The sequence below is a fragment of the Phalacrocorax aristotelis genome, chromosome 7, assembly GCF_949628215.1.
Source record: "Phalacrocorax aristotelis chromosome 7, bGulAri2.1, whole genome shotgun sequence".
NCBI lineage: Eukaryota > Metazoa > Chordata > Aves > Suliformes > Phalacrocoracidae > Phalacrocorax > Phalacrocorax aristotelis.
Window position 1 is genome coordinate 41,467,972 of NC_134282.1, and position 13,519 is coordinate 41,481,490.

Here is a 13,519-nt window from a genome sequence, read left to right on the forward strand (position 1 = left end):
ATAATATAAAGGAAAACACAAATTGATGTGTGCTTAAGTAAGGGCATTAGCTGAGACAAGTCCTCTTTGCTTTCAGTACTTGTCCAGTTATAGCACGTCTGTACGAGTAGTTATCTTTTGTAACCTGTAGGCTAGGAAGTTTAGGGATTGGCAAAAAGCGTCCATTCTGTTCCTCCAACTGGCTTATATTTAAAATGCTAAACATTGCAGCACTGAAAAATCTTACAGCTTTATACTTACATTTCAACACCTATTTACCCATGTCAGGATATAGTGGAACAACTGTATTTTAGAATATACAGATTCACATGTGACTTATGGTGAACTGAGGTTTGAAACGAGCCTCAAACTTCACGTTTTCAGGTATTGCTTCCCTTCTACTAAATACAGACAATGAAATCATAATGATTGACCTACTTCATAATTTATTTCCTTCTGGAGCAAGAAACAATTAAGCTTGCATCATTTGTTCTTAAGTATTCCTTTTCTTTGTCCAGTTAAGATAAAATAAAACCAGTTTCCCTCATCAAAATTCAAATATTGGATCTAGAATTCGGTTCAATGCCAAAAAATCAAAAGAAGCAGGTTAAACCGTTTTTGCTTAGGTAAAAATAGAAAGCTACAGTTGGAAGAAAAGTGACTCAGTAAGCAGCAGTGATGGCAAAATAGGATGTCAGCCAAAATGCAGGAAGCAAGATGGTAACACCCAGATCAGTTTAACAGTCTGCATTTTAAACTCTCAAAGAGCAGTAGTTTCTGAGATTACTGCAGGAAATTTAAGCTTTAAATGAGTTTAACTGGATTTTATTTCTGTACTCATTAAGCTGTTTGAAACTAAATACGTTTGAGTAAAATGTGATTTGTATGATTTGTGCTTAGTGTTTCCCCACCCCCCAGCCTGATTTTTTAAGACCAGTCTCACTTTGGTAACTTTATTTACGGTAAAGCTGCCTCAAGATTAGCTCTGGATGCTGTGAGCAGAAGCATGTGGTAGATCGGCAGTGATACACGCATACCAGGGGAGCTACTGTAGCTCTACAGTCTGGAGTTGAGCTGGTGACAGTGATTGGTACTAATTTGATTTTTATTGCTCTAGAGCTCTGGAGTAACTTCATCAGCTGCCATGTAGCTGTCTTGATTTTTAAATATCCCTGCTTGCTTGTAAGATTATGTCCTTTGTTTTGTTTTTCTAATTATAAACTGGCACAACAACACAAAAGCAGGTGAATTTCTTCCTATTCTCCTACACAAAAATAATTAGAACCAGCAATTTTTTTTATAGCTTATACTCTACTTTCTTTGACTAGCAGGTATGTATCAGTCCTAATGTAAAATTTCTGTACTTCCATTTCCTGCCTACAGCAGAACTGCTTTGATAATCAGGTAGTGGTTCAGTCTGGTACCCTGGAGAAAGTAAGGAGATGGCAAGAGTAAGATAAGGTCCTGTGCTGCTCTCCTCATCTTTTTGTAATGGCTGTCCCCCAGCTCAAAGATCTTGAGCCATAAGAATCTAAGACAGGAGTCAATGCAGGAGAAAAAAAAAATCTATTTAGGAATATTCCTAAGATAAGGTAGCCAGTTCATTGCATTTGTTTCCTGAAGCAAGTAGACCGTCTCATTACTTTAACTCTTGATAGCTTAAATTATACGTAAACCCTTAATATTGCAAGGCTTTTGAAGTGTGTGACTTCAGATGTAATTACAGGTTTGTAATATGCAGACACATGACTGCTCATTCAGAGAATCATGAATTTGGGGGGGTTCAAGGGCAACTTTCTTTTGAAGTTAAGCACAACGTGGCATTAATTAACTGAAGCATCCATAGGTGTTTCTAATTCCAGAAGAGAAGCTGTTAGTCAAATGTTTACATTGTGTTTCATTTCCTTTACAGTTGTTTCTTGAATCCCTGCTTTACTCTTAAAATATGGAACTACCTTCAGCTTACTAATTGGAATAGTGAGATAATAAAACTTATTATTCAGAGTTGACTGTGTTGTGGGAAGGGCTAGAGAGCTTCTGCTGCAATTTTTAAAATGCAGAGCAATGCATTTGCTAGGAAGTGATGAGTTCTGAATGCTGACAGCGCAGCTGCATTTCTCCAGTGTACCTGACTTTCCTGCCATGGGACTCTTAGACTGAAGCTTCTCTTTACAGACTGCCTGTACTAAAAGTGCAAAAGATAAGATCCAAGTACTTAAGCAATATTTTTAGTCTTTAAAAAAAAACTGTAGCACCTGAAGGAAGCAGAGAGCAGAGGTGGGCAACAGCACCATGGTACCTGCTGGACAGCTGGGGTAGGGCAGGAGCAGCGCTTGCATCAGCTGGGAATCCAAACAGCTTATACCATGTACTCCCTATTTTCTTTAGTATTTTGCTTACTGGGTTTCAACTTTCTAAGGAGTAAAATAGAAATCTGATTACTTTAAATTGGCCTTCAAAATCCATTATGGATGCCTAAAGATTTTCCAGTGAAGGTCTGGACTGTTACAGAGCACATTTAAAGGCAACTATCATGGACTGTCTAAGAAAGTAGCCGTCTAAATCAGTGGAATTCAGGACTAATGGGTATTTCAAGTTGAACAAATTTGTCTTTCTTCGAAGAAAGGCGCTTTACCAAAATGAGCTCTCCTCCTGAGAAGAGGAGGACACGCTTGGTAGATATTTGTAGTGTCCAGTGCATTATGAAAGGAGCTAAGACAATAAAATAAGCATGGACTAAGAGAGGTTACAGTTGTAGCACTACCTGATTATGACAGGAGGAGGGCATAGGGCAGGAGGAGCTCTGCTGGGGCCATTCACTGCCTCGCTGTGAATGGCTGGGCAGGACAGGGCAGTGGCTTACAGATGTATATTCTAGTGGCCCCTGGAGCACAATGAGTTACATGATACTGAATGTGTTTGTTTCCTGTCTAAGCTTAGAAAATAGATTAAATGCTCTTCTAATACACATATTTCAGGAAAACATTTTCTGTAATTACTACAGAAAATGCTGTGATAGGAAAGGGAAGGGAGTTGGTCCACACAAGCATGACCTAGTTGGGAAAGGAGTTGGCTGGGCACAACTGCATTAACTGAAGTTTTGGGAGAGTCCTTGCATTATTGTTAAGTGGATTTGTGCCTCACTAGTACCAGATACCTAACTTCCATAGATGTTTTAGGATGTAAGCCACTTTAACCTTTTTTTTTGGGTGGTGGGGGTGGGGTGGTGGGTGGTGTTTGAGTTCTTATTTTTTATTCCAGAGCTGCAGTGATTGTGCACAGGTGTGTAGTGAATGGGGGGAGAACAAGGATGTGAAGACTCTTTGTGACATATCTGGTTAAATGGGCTTTTCTGTTTGTCCAGAAGATGTAGAAAATCAGTCTTTGCTGGGGTTGGTATGCGCAGGAGACAAATGAAGAAAAAAATGATGTGCCTCCAGGTTTAAGTTCTTCAGTATTGTATATTTTGAATTATGTGTAGTAGCATCAGTCTAAATTTATATTCTTCTCTTTCCCTCTTAGAGTAGTCTGGCATCTGCTGCTATGTCTTGTGACCATGTGATCAATAAACTTCAGTGTGAATGTATTGATTAAAGGGCTGTAGCGCCTTGTTACTTTAATTCCTATGTACTTGTGTCAATTAACTAGATTATTTTGCTATTTTAGGGAGAATAAAACCCAGACACTGCTGGGATGTATATTTTATGCTATATACTTACATGCTCTGATGCTAGAGATGAAGCAGAATAATAATAATATTTGAATAGTTAGATTATAGGATTGAGGTTATTCTATGCGCAATATATGATGTGTGTCTTAGGGCTGATTCATACACAAAAGCAAACAGTTATAGCACACACACAATAAGACTTTTTTAACTAAACACTGAGTTTGCTGTTTCTGTAAATGTCTTTCTACCCTTGTCCTCAATTACATCAACTTGCATCATCTGTGTCTGTTGTTTAGGAACAGTTACCAGGCTTCTCAATATTTATAGGTTTTTTCCTTTATGAAAACTCTTAGAAGCTGCTAAATGATATTGAAATCTAATGGAGCTAAGAAGTCAATATGTTACATGAACTTTGTAGGAAAACACATTTGTTAATATCCATTGTTATTTGTGCTTTAAGAAAAAGTCCAGATCAAATACCTGGTTTGTTACATTGATGACATAATTTTAAAGTGTTGTCCCTGTCGTCTTTATAATGCTGTTATGAAGACAGTAGCATTTCCTAGTTCAATTTTTGCTGTTCATCATCCTTTAATGAGATGCAGTTTTTAGTTTGAAACAACATCATGTTTTTTTAACTGCAGCCAATACCAATATGTCTGTCTAGCTAGTTGCGTTTCCTCTTCCATACTTAAGGCAGGAAACTGGTTGCTTCTGAAGTAATAGGTCTGATATGGGAACAGAAGCAGTGTTTGCAAATTGAACAGAAAAGTAACTTTTATTTGTGTACGTAAAGTGATATTGTTTATGTATTCTGAATCTTGAGTAATGATGATTTCAGATTTATTTACCTTGCTTTATTCACAAGATCTTGCTTATTTACTAGATTCACTGGATCTAGTAACGTTTGGACATGTTTCAATTGTCTATCTTATGTCAATTTGTGATATGTATCTGTGAGGACACTGAGCATTTTTAGTATACAATATAAGCTTTGGTATCAGAATTTTTAATGCAAAAAGGGGATGGGCTTTTCACCTGAATCTAACCAGCTCAGCAGAAGTACTCAAGCCATAGGAGTTATCTATTAATTTGTATCAATTAATTTGTATCCAGAAGCTTTTGATCAAATATGGATTCTTTCTAAAAAAGGGAGCCAAATAATAGAAGATCTACTGCTTCACATGGTAAGCTGCTAATGTTAATTAAAGGACATGTCTATTTTACTGTTACTTATACTTTAAAATTCTCTAGTGTAAATTTTCAGGTATCATATCTTACTGTCCACATTGCTGTTAGAGTAAGGAGGTGTTTGAGAGGGATCTATATGCGTAAGCACATGTAGATCTTGATCGAGCTCTTTGATTTTTTCTTTAAAACCATAGATGTTTTTACATATTTTAACTAAACAGAGTTCCTTTTACACATTTTCTTAAGGACGAATTTCCCCTTCTGTTTAGTCTGCTAAGGATGAGGCTATTCTTGTTCAAATTAATATCACTCCTGCTGAACACTTTCTAGGGTTTTGGAACTTCTGTGTCAGAGTAGGAAAAATACTCCAGTAGTGATCCTTCCTGCTGTGGCTTTCTTAACATTACCATGGCCTTTGGACATACGAAGATGAGCGTGATGCTTGTGTTAGCAGCAAGATAATACTGCAATTATTGTTTTTGTCAGCTCTAATACCCAAATCCTTTTGAGTCTTTCCAGATCCTGTTTCCCTATCCCTAAGTATGCCTTGCCTATTGTTCACCAGACTTTCAGCTGGGAAAAAAAAAATTGCAGGTGCTTAATTTTGTAGGTGATTCACGTCACTACCTAAGTGTCTTGTCCTCTCTGTTATTTACCTTTCCTTTAATCTTTCATGCACCCTTTATTAGTCATTTTCTGCCACCTGTCAGATGAATGACCATTTTAACTCATGCCAGATCGTCCACGTGCCATATGGGGTCCTCCAGGGTAATTTATCTATCCTCTGGCTTTTTTTCTGCCTGAGGGCAGGTGGTGGCCAGATGAATTGCCTTGGCTGCACCTTGTTCTTCTTGGACCCGTGGTCCCTTCCTGGTCAGGGTGCTCCCCAGGGCAGGGGAGAGGCAGCCAGCATGGGCAGCTGTTTCAGAAGAGCCTCTTCGCTGCTCCCCTCCAGAGGATGGAGCCACAGAACTTGTGGTTGTGGCGGTCCACCACCTGGCACCTTTCCGTAGATGTGTGCACGCAGATGTGGCATGTACAGCATGGGTCAGGAGTGCCATACTGCTGGCTGCGTGTGCCATGGACAGATGTGGGTGCACGGCAGGGAGAGGGTCCTGATTATAACCCGTCCCTGCTACCTAAAGCAGCTGTGTAACTGCATTCCTTTAAAAAGGGGGAAAAAGGGTCAGTAAAGATGAGGACCCCTGGCAGTGGGCTGACTTATTTACCTTAATGTAGATCCTTCAAAATAGGCTGTAAGCCCTGGGGTCCATGGAGTACAAGCCTGGGCTAGGCAAACAGGTACATACAAAAGCTAGTTTTACATGCTTCACGATTTACATATGCAGGTAACTGCATATTTAATTGGAGCTTTTGTTTCATGTACCCCTTCTTGCATGGATCTCTCAAGTCTGTCTTGCTATCTTTGCCAAATGCTCTGCTATTAGGGAATGAAGAAAAAAAAAAACTTCTGAATTCCTTCCCCCCCAAGTGGAAAGGTATTTTATGCATAGTAATCAAAACATGAATAGAAATTAACTCTACCCCTGTGGCAGTTCTGTTTTGGTGGATAACATAGGACTTTTAAGCTGAAATTGTGAAGATGTCATGTGCTTTTGTTCCCCTAAAGTATAAAAGTAAAGGTAAAGAACCACCGGCAGCCTTGCCTCCACCTGCTTTATTTGCTACTCTTAAAACAGACTTTGAAGTGAATGTATTTAGCTTTCTCGGAAAAGACGTTTTTCTGTAACCTTTTCAGTAACTAAATAATTTTGAAACTTAAGTGTTTCCAAGCAGAGAAGGGAATGACACAATCTGGTTGTACTTGAATCTGTTTGAATGATGTGTGACAACCTCGTGATGAGGGAGGAGGAGGAAGAAAAGGGTGCTCTACAAAACACCATAAAATCAGGGGACTGGTGCATCCTACCTCTGTGGGAACCAAGTGTGCCAGGGTAATTCATGAAGAGCAATGCCAGCTGCTGCTTTGTCTATGGAGACTTGTTGAGTTCTTTTCGCAAGTTTAGAGTGACCATGGTACAAAACAATTAATACTCTCTATATTCCTTGGGAACCTTTCCTATGTGTTAATGGTAACTGAAAATGGACCTCTCAAGTAAGCCTTGCTCTCAGCAGGAGGAACTCGCAATAAAAATCTTAAAGAACATTGTGTCCCACTTTTTCTAAGAGAAGTAAATCTTTATTTTTTTCTTGTTCAATTTTTAATGTGTCTTATGATGTGTTGTGTCTTTTTTCTGTCACATGATACTAACGATGCCAAGTCATACTGCCATCAGACTTCTCCCACTAGAGCCCAGGAAACTTCTCTTCTAGAGAAGCTGTGGTCCAGCTGTGGTTCACAAGACAAACAGTAGTTTCTCAGCACCACTGTAATCTGGTGCATTGACCAGTTACTACATGAAGCTTTTTTTTAGAGTATTTCTAATTTCGGCTGCTTGCAGTGTCAACATTATGAGATAAGGAAAGATGTTTGGTGGTGGTACAGTAACTTGGGCCTTATGGGGAGTGCAGCCTGTCTGGGAAAGTTCCATTTCCCATAGCTCTCATTTTAAGTGTAAATTGAAAGAATCTGTAGGGCCAGCCAATAGTTGAAAGCTTTTTATACAGCAGATGTAATAATTTTTTGTCTTTTTGAAATGACAGATACTTTGGATGAATACTTTGAGTATGAAGCTGAGGAGTTCCTGGTCTCCTTGGCCTTGTTGATCACCGAAGGTCGAACACCTGAGTATTCAATCAAGGGCAGAACAGAGGGCTTTCATTGCCCGCCGGCACAGTCAAGTCAGCCACCAGCAACTAAGCATGAATGCAGTGACAAACTGGCTCAGGTATGATGGTAGCCACTTCCTTTTAAGTGTCATGGCATGCATCCTTGCTACCATGATTCAAGTCAGCTAAGAACCCCACAGTAGATTCATAGTTAAGCATGAATAACAATAGCTTTCTGTCAGTCCCATGTTTAAATGAGTCTGTAATTCAGTATCATACTAATAATAGATCTATCCTTAAAATAAGAAATCATTAAGCCTTTTATCCTTGAGCATAAAATTCTGCATGACTACCTGAATGCAGTACCTATTTAGGTCTTTATTATGCAAATGGTGAGCACTATACTTGGCATTCTTGGTTAGGTTTGGGGGTGGGTTTTTTTTTAAATGTAGGCTGACTTGCCTAACTTTTTGCTTTTCCAGGTATTCTTGAAAAGTTAGTGATCCAAAAACCACAAGCACATCAAATCTAGCTAGTCTTTTGGGAGTTATGTTGGAGCATCCTATCTCTCAAGTAAAAATTCCTAAGTACTATGTGAATTTAAGTTGTTATTCATGCAGAAGTTAGCCCACTCCAAGATGCGGAGTTTATAAAGATACTGCTTGAATGCATCTATCCAAGGGGATGACTTCAAGAGTACAAGTACAAGAGAGAAGTACAAGGTAGCAAAGTATAGCGATTGGGGAAATGTATTTCTACGAGCTCAAACAGCAACCATAAAGGATTTGTTAATTATATTTCATTTAACAGCTCTGGAATATTATCTCCGATTTGGTGAAACCAAGTTTACAGAATTTGACCCTTACCCTTTTCCAGACCTTTGGAACGTGTTTTTAAAGTAGATTTAAATCCGGCTAGTATTTTTATGGCTTGCATATGTTGACATTTTTTTCTTTCCTGCAGTGTCGTCAAGCCAGGCGAACCAGATCTGAGGTTATGCTATTGTGGAAGAATAATATTCCAATCATGGTAGAAGTGATGCTACTTCCAGACTGTTGCTATAGTGATGAAGGGCCCACCACTGAGGGGAATGATTTAAATGATCCTGCAATCAAACAAGATGCATTGCTGTTAGAAAGGTGGATTTTGGAGCCAGTTCCTCGGCAGTAAGTTGTATATTAGGATTAGCTTATAGCTCCAAGAACCTTGTCATATTTAGCCCTTAAAGTAGTCACTTAGTGGTTTTGAACTGGCCCTTTGCCATGATGACTTATCTAAGAAATTCACTATTTACCAGTGAAATCTAAGCATCTTTTAACCTTATTCTTCCCGTACTCATACTCTCTCCAGTGCACATTGTGCAATGCAGAGTATGAAATGCTCCTAGCTGAAAATGGTCACTTTTATACATTACTTGTTATGTTAAATTGTGTAAATTATTATGTGAATAAAACCAAATCAGGCTCTGTAATCTTCAAAATGTTTGAGGAGATTCATGGTTTTACTTGACTCAATTGTGTTTTATTTTCAGAATGAAGATCTGAAAATGTGCTCGTTCTAATAGTTCTCTGTGTATATTCTTACCTATAACGATGTGTTTCTCTTAATACGTTTTAGGAGTGGAGATCGATTTATTGAAGAGAAGACCCTTTTATTGGCTGTTCGCTCTTTTGTTTTCTTCTCTCAGCTAAGCGCATGGCTGAGTGTTTCACATGGTGCTGTTCCCCGGAACATTCTGTACAGGTAAGTCTGGGATGGAAAAAAAGACATTTGCTGTTCACAGGTTGCTGCAACTTGTCTTAAAACCATTCTTCCCTCCTGTTTGTTTTCAGAAGGTGCCACGTTGTTAGCCTGGTGCTTTGGTGGTTGTATAGGATTTGTGTACTTCGCAAAGTACAGCAGTTGCTGGTGTCTTTAGTGCTTTTTCTTAGACGTTTGTGTTATGAAGTAGGTAATCAAAGACTTCATTTAGATATTTCTATAAAGGCCCTTCTGTATTGTTTCAGGGTGAGCGCTGCAGATGTGGACTTGCAATGGACCTTCTCCCAGACACCAACTGAGCATGTCTTTCCTGTTCCTAATGTTTCTCACAATGTGGCCTTGAGAGTCAGCGTCCAGTCCTTGCCCAGACAATCAAACTACCCAGTTTTGACCTGTAGTATTCACACCAACCTTAGCTTTTATGAAAAACGAATGCAAGAGCGTAAGTTACATCAGCACAGTGATTCCAGTGCGACACAGCAATGCAGTACCTCCAGTCCACAGCACTTCTGTGGAAAACAGACGTGGACAATGACACCTGAAGGCCTACTTACTGGAAAAAAGATGCCTGAATTTACTACGTCTATCAGAAACTTAAAACTTTATCCATCTACCAGACTTGCGTCTGACTTTGGGGCATCACAGTCTAAAGTACAGTGCTATAATGCTACAGCAGACAACAAGACACAATCTCATGAAACACCTGTCAGAACTTTAAAATCCTTTTCTCTAGTTGATTCCTGTGTTTCGAGTAGTCATTGCTCTCGTCAGCCCACAGGAGAAACCAATCCTTTGATAGGCTCTTTACTTCAAGAGCGACAAGAAGTCATTGCAAGGATTGCTCAGCACTTGATTCACTGTGATCCAGCTACTTCACCAGTTGTTGCTGGACATCCATTCAACATACATGAAAATGGCTCGGCTGCACCGAAAGCTTTTCAGAGTACTTACAAAGATGAAAACTTGCGAAGGAAAGGCAAGGAAACCTCCACTGTTTCTATTGCCAACTTAGACAATGCAATACAAGAAGATGGTGGTGAAGGCAAACCTAGAGCAATACCAGAGATCACACTGCTTGATGCCTGTGTGCCAGTGAACCACTCTGGCCGTCTATTGGCAGGAGAGAGTAATCCCCTGATTGATTCTCTGCTCCTGGAGCGGCAGGAGGTGATAGCAAGGATTGCTCAACACTTGATTCATTGTGATCCAGCTACTTCTCATGTTACTGGACGTCCATTCAAAGTGCATGAGTCTAGTCCAGTTACTTCAAAAATTTTCCGTAGTACATATGAAGATGAAAATTTGCTGAAGAAAGGCAAGGAACTGTCTTCTGTTTCTTTTGCTAAATCCAATTTTTCTTTGTTAGAAGACAGTGGTAAATCAAGGACAAAGACACCTGACACTCCTATCAGTCCTTCTAGGTTTGATGGAGAATTGAAGACTTCTCTGAAACTCCAAGCAAGAAGAAAATTGGTTTTAGCAAAACCCAGTGAAGCTGTCCGAAATGCATTTCATCAGACTTCAAATAAAACTTCTCATGCATTTACTAACAGTCACACATCATCATCATGTGTTAAGGAAAATAAATCTGAATTGCCAGGTAAATTGGAAACAATACATTCTGGTTATGCACAGAAAGACCAAATAACCAACAGAATTAAACAGTATTCAAATTTCAGCAGCATTGATGAACAGATTTGCACAAATAAACTTAAAGAAAGAACGGTTGTTAGTGAGAACAATGGCACGGACAGTTTTAACAATTTACAGATAGATAAATGCAGAATACTTGAAGGTACAAAAAAAGCAACTGTAATGCAGGTGTCTGACTCTTTGCACAAAAATGAGCTGAAGTGTTTAGATAAAGACTCAAAAAAACCAAATATTTATGAGCAAAATACTCAGCTTATTAGTATTGAAAATTATTTAAATAAAGACCATGACAGTTTCAAAAACAAAACCAAACAAGATAAAACGAAAACTGCACATGATGAGAATGAAGACCCAATAGGCCTTGATTTCCAAAGCACTTCTCAGAAGAAGCCTACAGAAGACCGCGTAGTTAAGTGTGAGCGGCTGAAGAACCCAGATGTACAGGTAAATACATAGAGGAAAAGACCAATTCCTATGGCTGCTCTTAGTCAGATAGCTTGTACCCTGTATCTGCTAAGGACTAGTGTGAAGAGGGATTTAAGTATGACTTTTTAGGAAGCAGCATGTTACTATTGGCGTCTTGGTCTGAACTAATGTTAGGCCGATAGTGCCTCCCCCATACCTTCTTAATTACAAGTTTACCATTGAGAACGTTGTCTGACTCTGCTTACGGTGATAGCATGATGAATGACAGTTTCCATAGGCAGTTAGGCATCCTGTCTTTTTATAAATATACCAGTGTCTGAAGATGGTATGTGATCTTTAGTGAGCAGTCTGTGTGATTGTAGACTGAGTCAAGGGAAATTTATACTGTTTCATAGAATGCTAGTGTGATGCAGATCCACCTGGTTCAGAAGTCTTCTCCATTACAGCAAGCTAAGTATTACCATGATAGGCTATCGAAATATTTCATTGATATATTGAGTACATTTGTTTTGCTCACAGAAAACACCGTCTCTAAAACACACAAATATATGGCGTAAACATAATTTTAGATCCTTGGATGGAACCTCAACCAAGGCTTTTCATCCCAGAACTGGATTGCCTCTGCTTTCAAGTCCTGTAAGTTATTGCTTAAATTATGACTTATCTTTTAAATGAGAAAGGAAGTCTTTTGTTCTTTTAATATCTGTGTATGGTAGAAAATTTGACAGATTACCTAGGTGAAGTGTGTGTGTTTACTTTCACTGTCAGAGAGATACTCTTGCAAGTAGAAATTTGAGAGTTAACACTCCAATTAAGTTGAATGATAATTCTGGAAAAGAAAATGTTAGAGTAGTAGTTGTTGAGATCCTACCAAGATTTAAAAAAGGTGACATTAGAAAATTCTATGCAAAAAAAAAAAATTCTTCAGTGCTATTTTAGAGCACAAAAGAAAGCATTCTGAAGATCAGTGTTTTAAGTGTAAGGTAACATATTTTGTCACTGAAGAGTTTTTGTGCGAGTTATTAACATCTGATTGACTATTATTCTAACGCTTTTGTTTCAGTGAACAGTTTGTACTATATATTCCTCAGTAATCAGGGACGTCATTGAATGACTAAGTGATACAAAGCTGCTGTGGAGGCACTGGGGATGTGTTACAGTTCTTGGTAGGCTGTTGGGAGTTTTAAAGAAAAAGGTGGTTTCTGTTAAAGCTGCTGAAGAGGGGACATTCTGTAATCAACACGATATGTTTTCTTCTTCAGTGCTTGTAAAGGCTGTCATATTTTCAGGGAACTTGGATGGAAATTGTTACAGCCTCTTCATTAGTAATGTTCTGTACTGTTCCAAAGAGACCTCAGCCTCTTGAGTCTAAGTATTTCCTGTTAATCAGAATTTACAGTCTTGTCATTAATAATTTTAGAATTTTCTTCGCTAAGTTTAGAATGTGTAGGAATTACTCTCTTCTGCTCTGTTTTTATGATTTTGTAATGTCATGAAAATTCTTGGCAAACTTGTGCTTACTTGGCAAAATTATCCTCACTAGAGGTACAGTTTTCAAATTAGCATCTTCTTTCCCTTTTGAGGTTCCTCAAAGAAAAACACAGTCTGGGTGCTTTGATCTGGATTCATCACTGCTGCAGCTGAAATGTCTGTCTGCAAGAAGGTATGTCTTATTTACCTGAAACTTTAAGAATTTTGGGGGAGACGTAATGTATATATATACCTGTATGCAACAACAAAGCACGTTAGCAAAGACAAAAAATGGGTGCCTTTCAAAAGAATCCTTATTCTGAAATAAGGCTTGGCAGCCAAGCTGCCCCAGGGCTCTCTAGGTTAGCACAGCTCTGGGACATAACCATGGTATGAGAGCTCACGGTATCAGAGGGGACAAACTCTGCCCTGTGTGGGGGTAGGTATGCTGTAAGACACATGGAATTTTCAAACAGAAAAAAAGAGTACGTGTTGGTTCTTTTTCAAAACAGTGTTATTTTTGTGTTATGTTTTGCTCTTAGTGTTGAATGGGTTAAACATTTTGCCTTAACTTGTTCAGAGAGCTTAACTTATAAAAGGAACCAACCATGACCTTTTGTACATTAATACATGTAATGA

The 13,519-nt window shown here is 38.8% G+C and overlaps 1 protein-coding gene across 4 annotated transcripts in view; it reads left to right on the forward strand.

The window, feature by feature from the left end:
* Positions 1-13,519, forward strand: part of ATOSA (atos homolog A) — a 47,319-nt gene that overhangs the window by 22,982 nt on the left and 10,818 nt on the right. For all 4 annotated transcript variants that reach the window (XM_075100339.1, XM_075100338.1, XM_075100336.1 and 1 more), the window contains 6 exons: positions 7,505-7,689; positions 8,534-8,736; positions 9,188-9,313; positions 9,577-11,428; positions 11,930-12,046; positions 12,994-13,073. In XM_075100339.1, the coding sequence (XP_074956440.1) occupies positions 7,505-7,689; positions 8,534-8,736; positions 9,188-9,313; positions 9,577-11,428; positions 11,930-12,046; positions 12,994-13,073 (2,563 nt within the window). The remainder of the gene's footprint in view (positions 1-7,504; positions 7,690-8,533; positions 8,737-9,187; positions 9,314-9,576; positions 11,429-11,929; positions 12,047-12,993; positions 13,074-13,519) is intronic.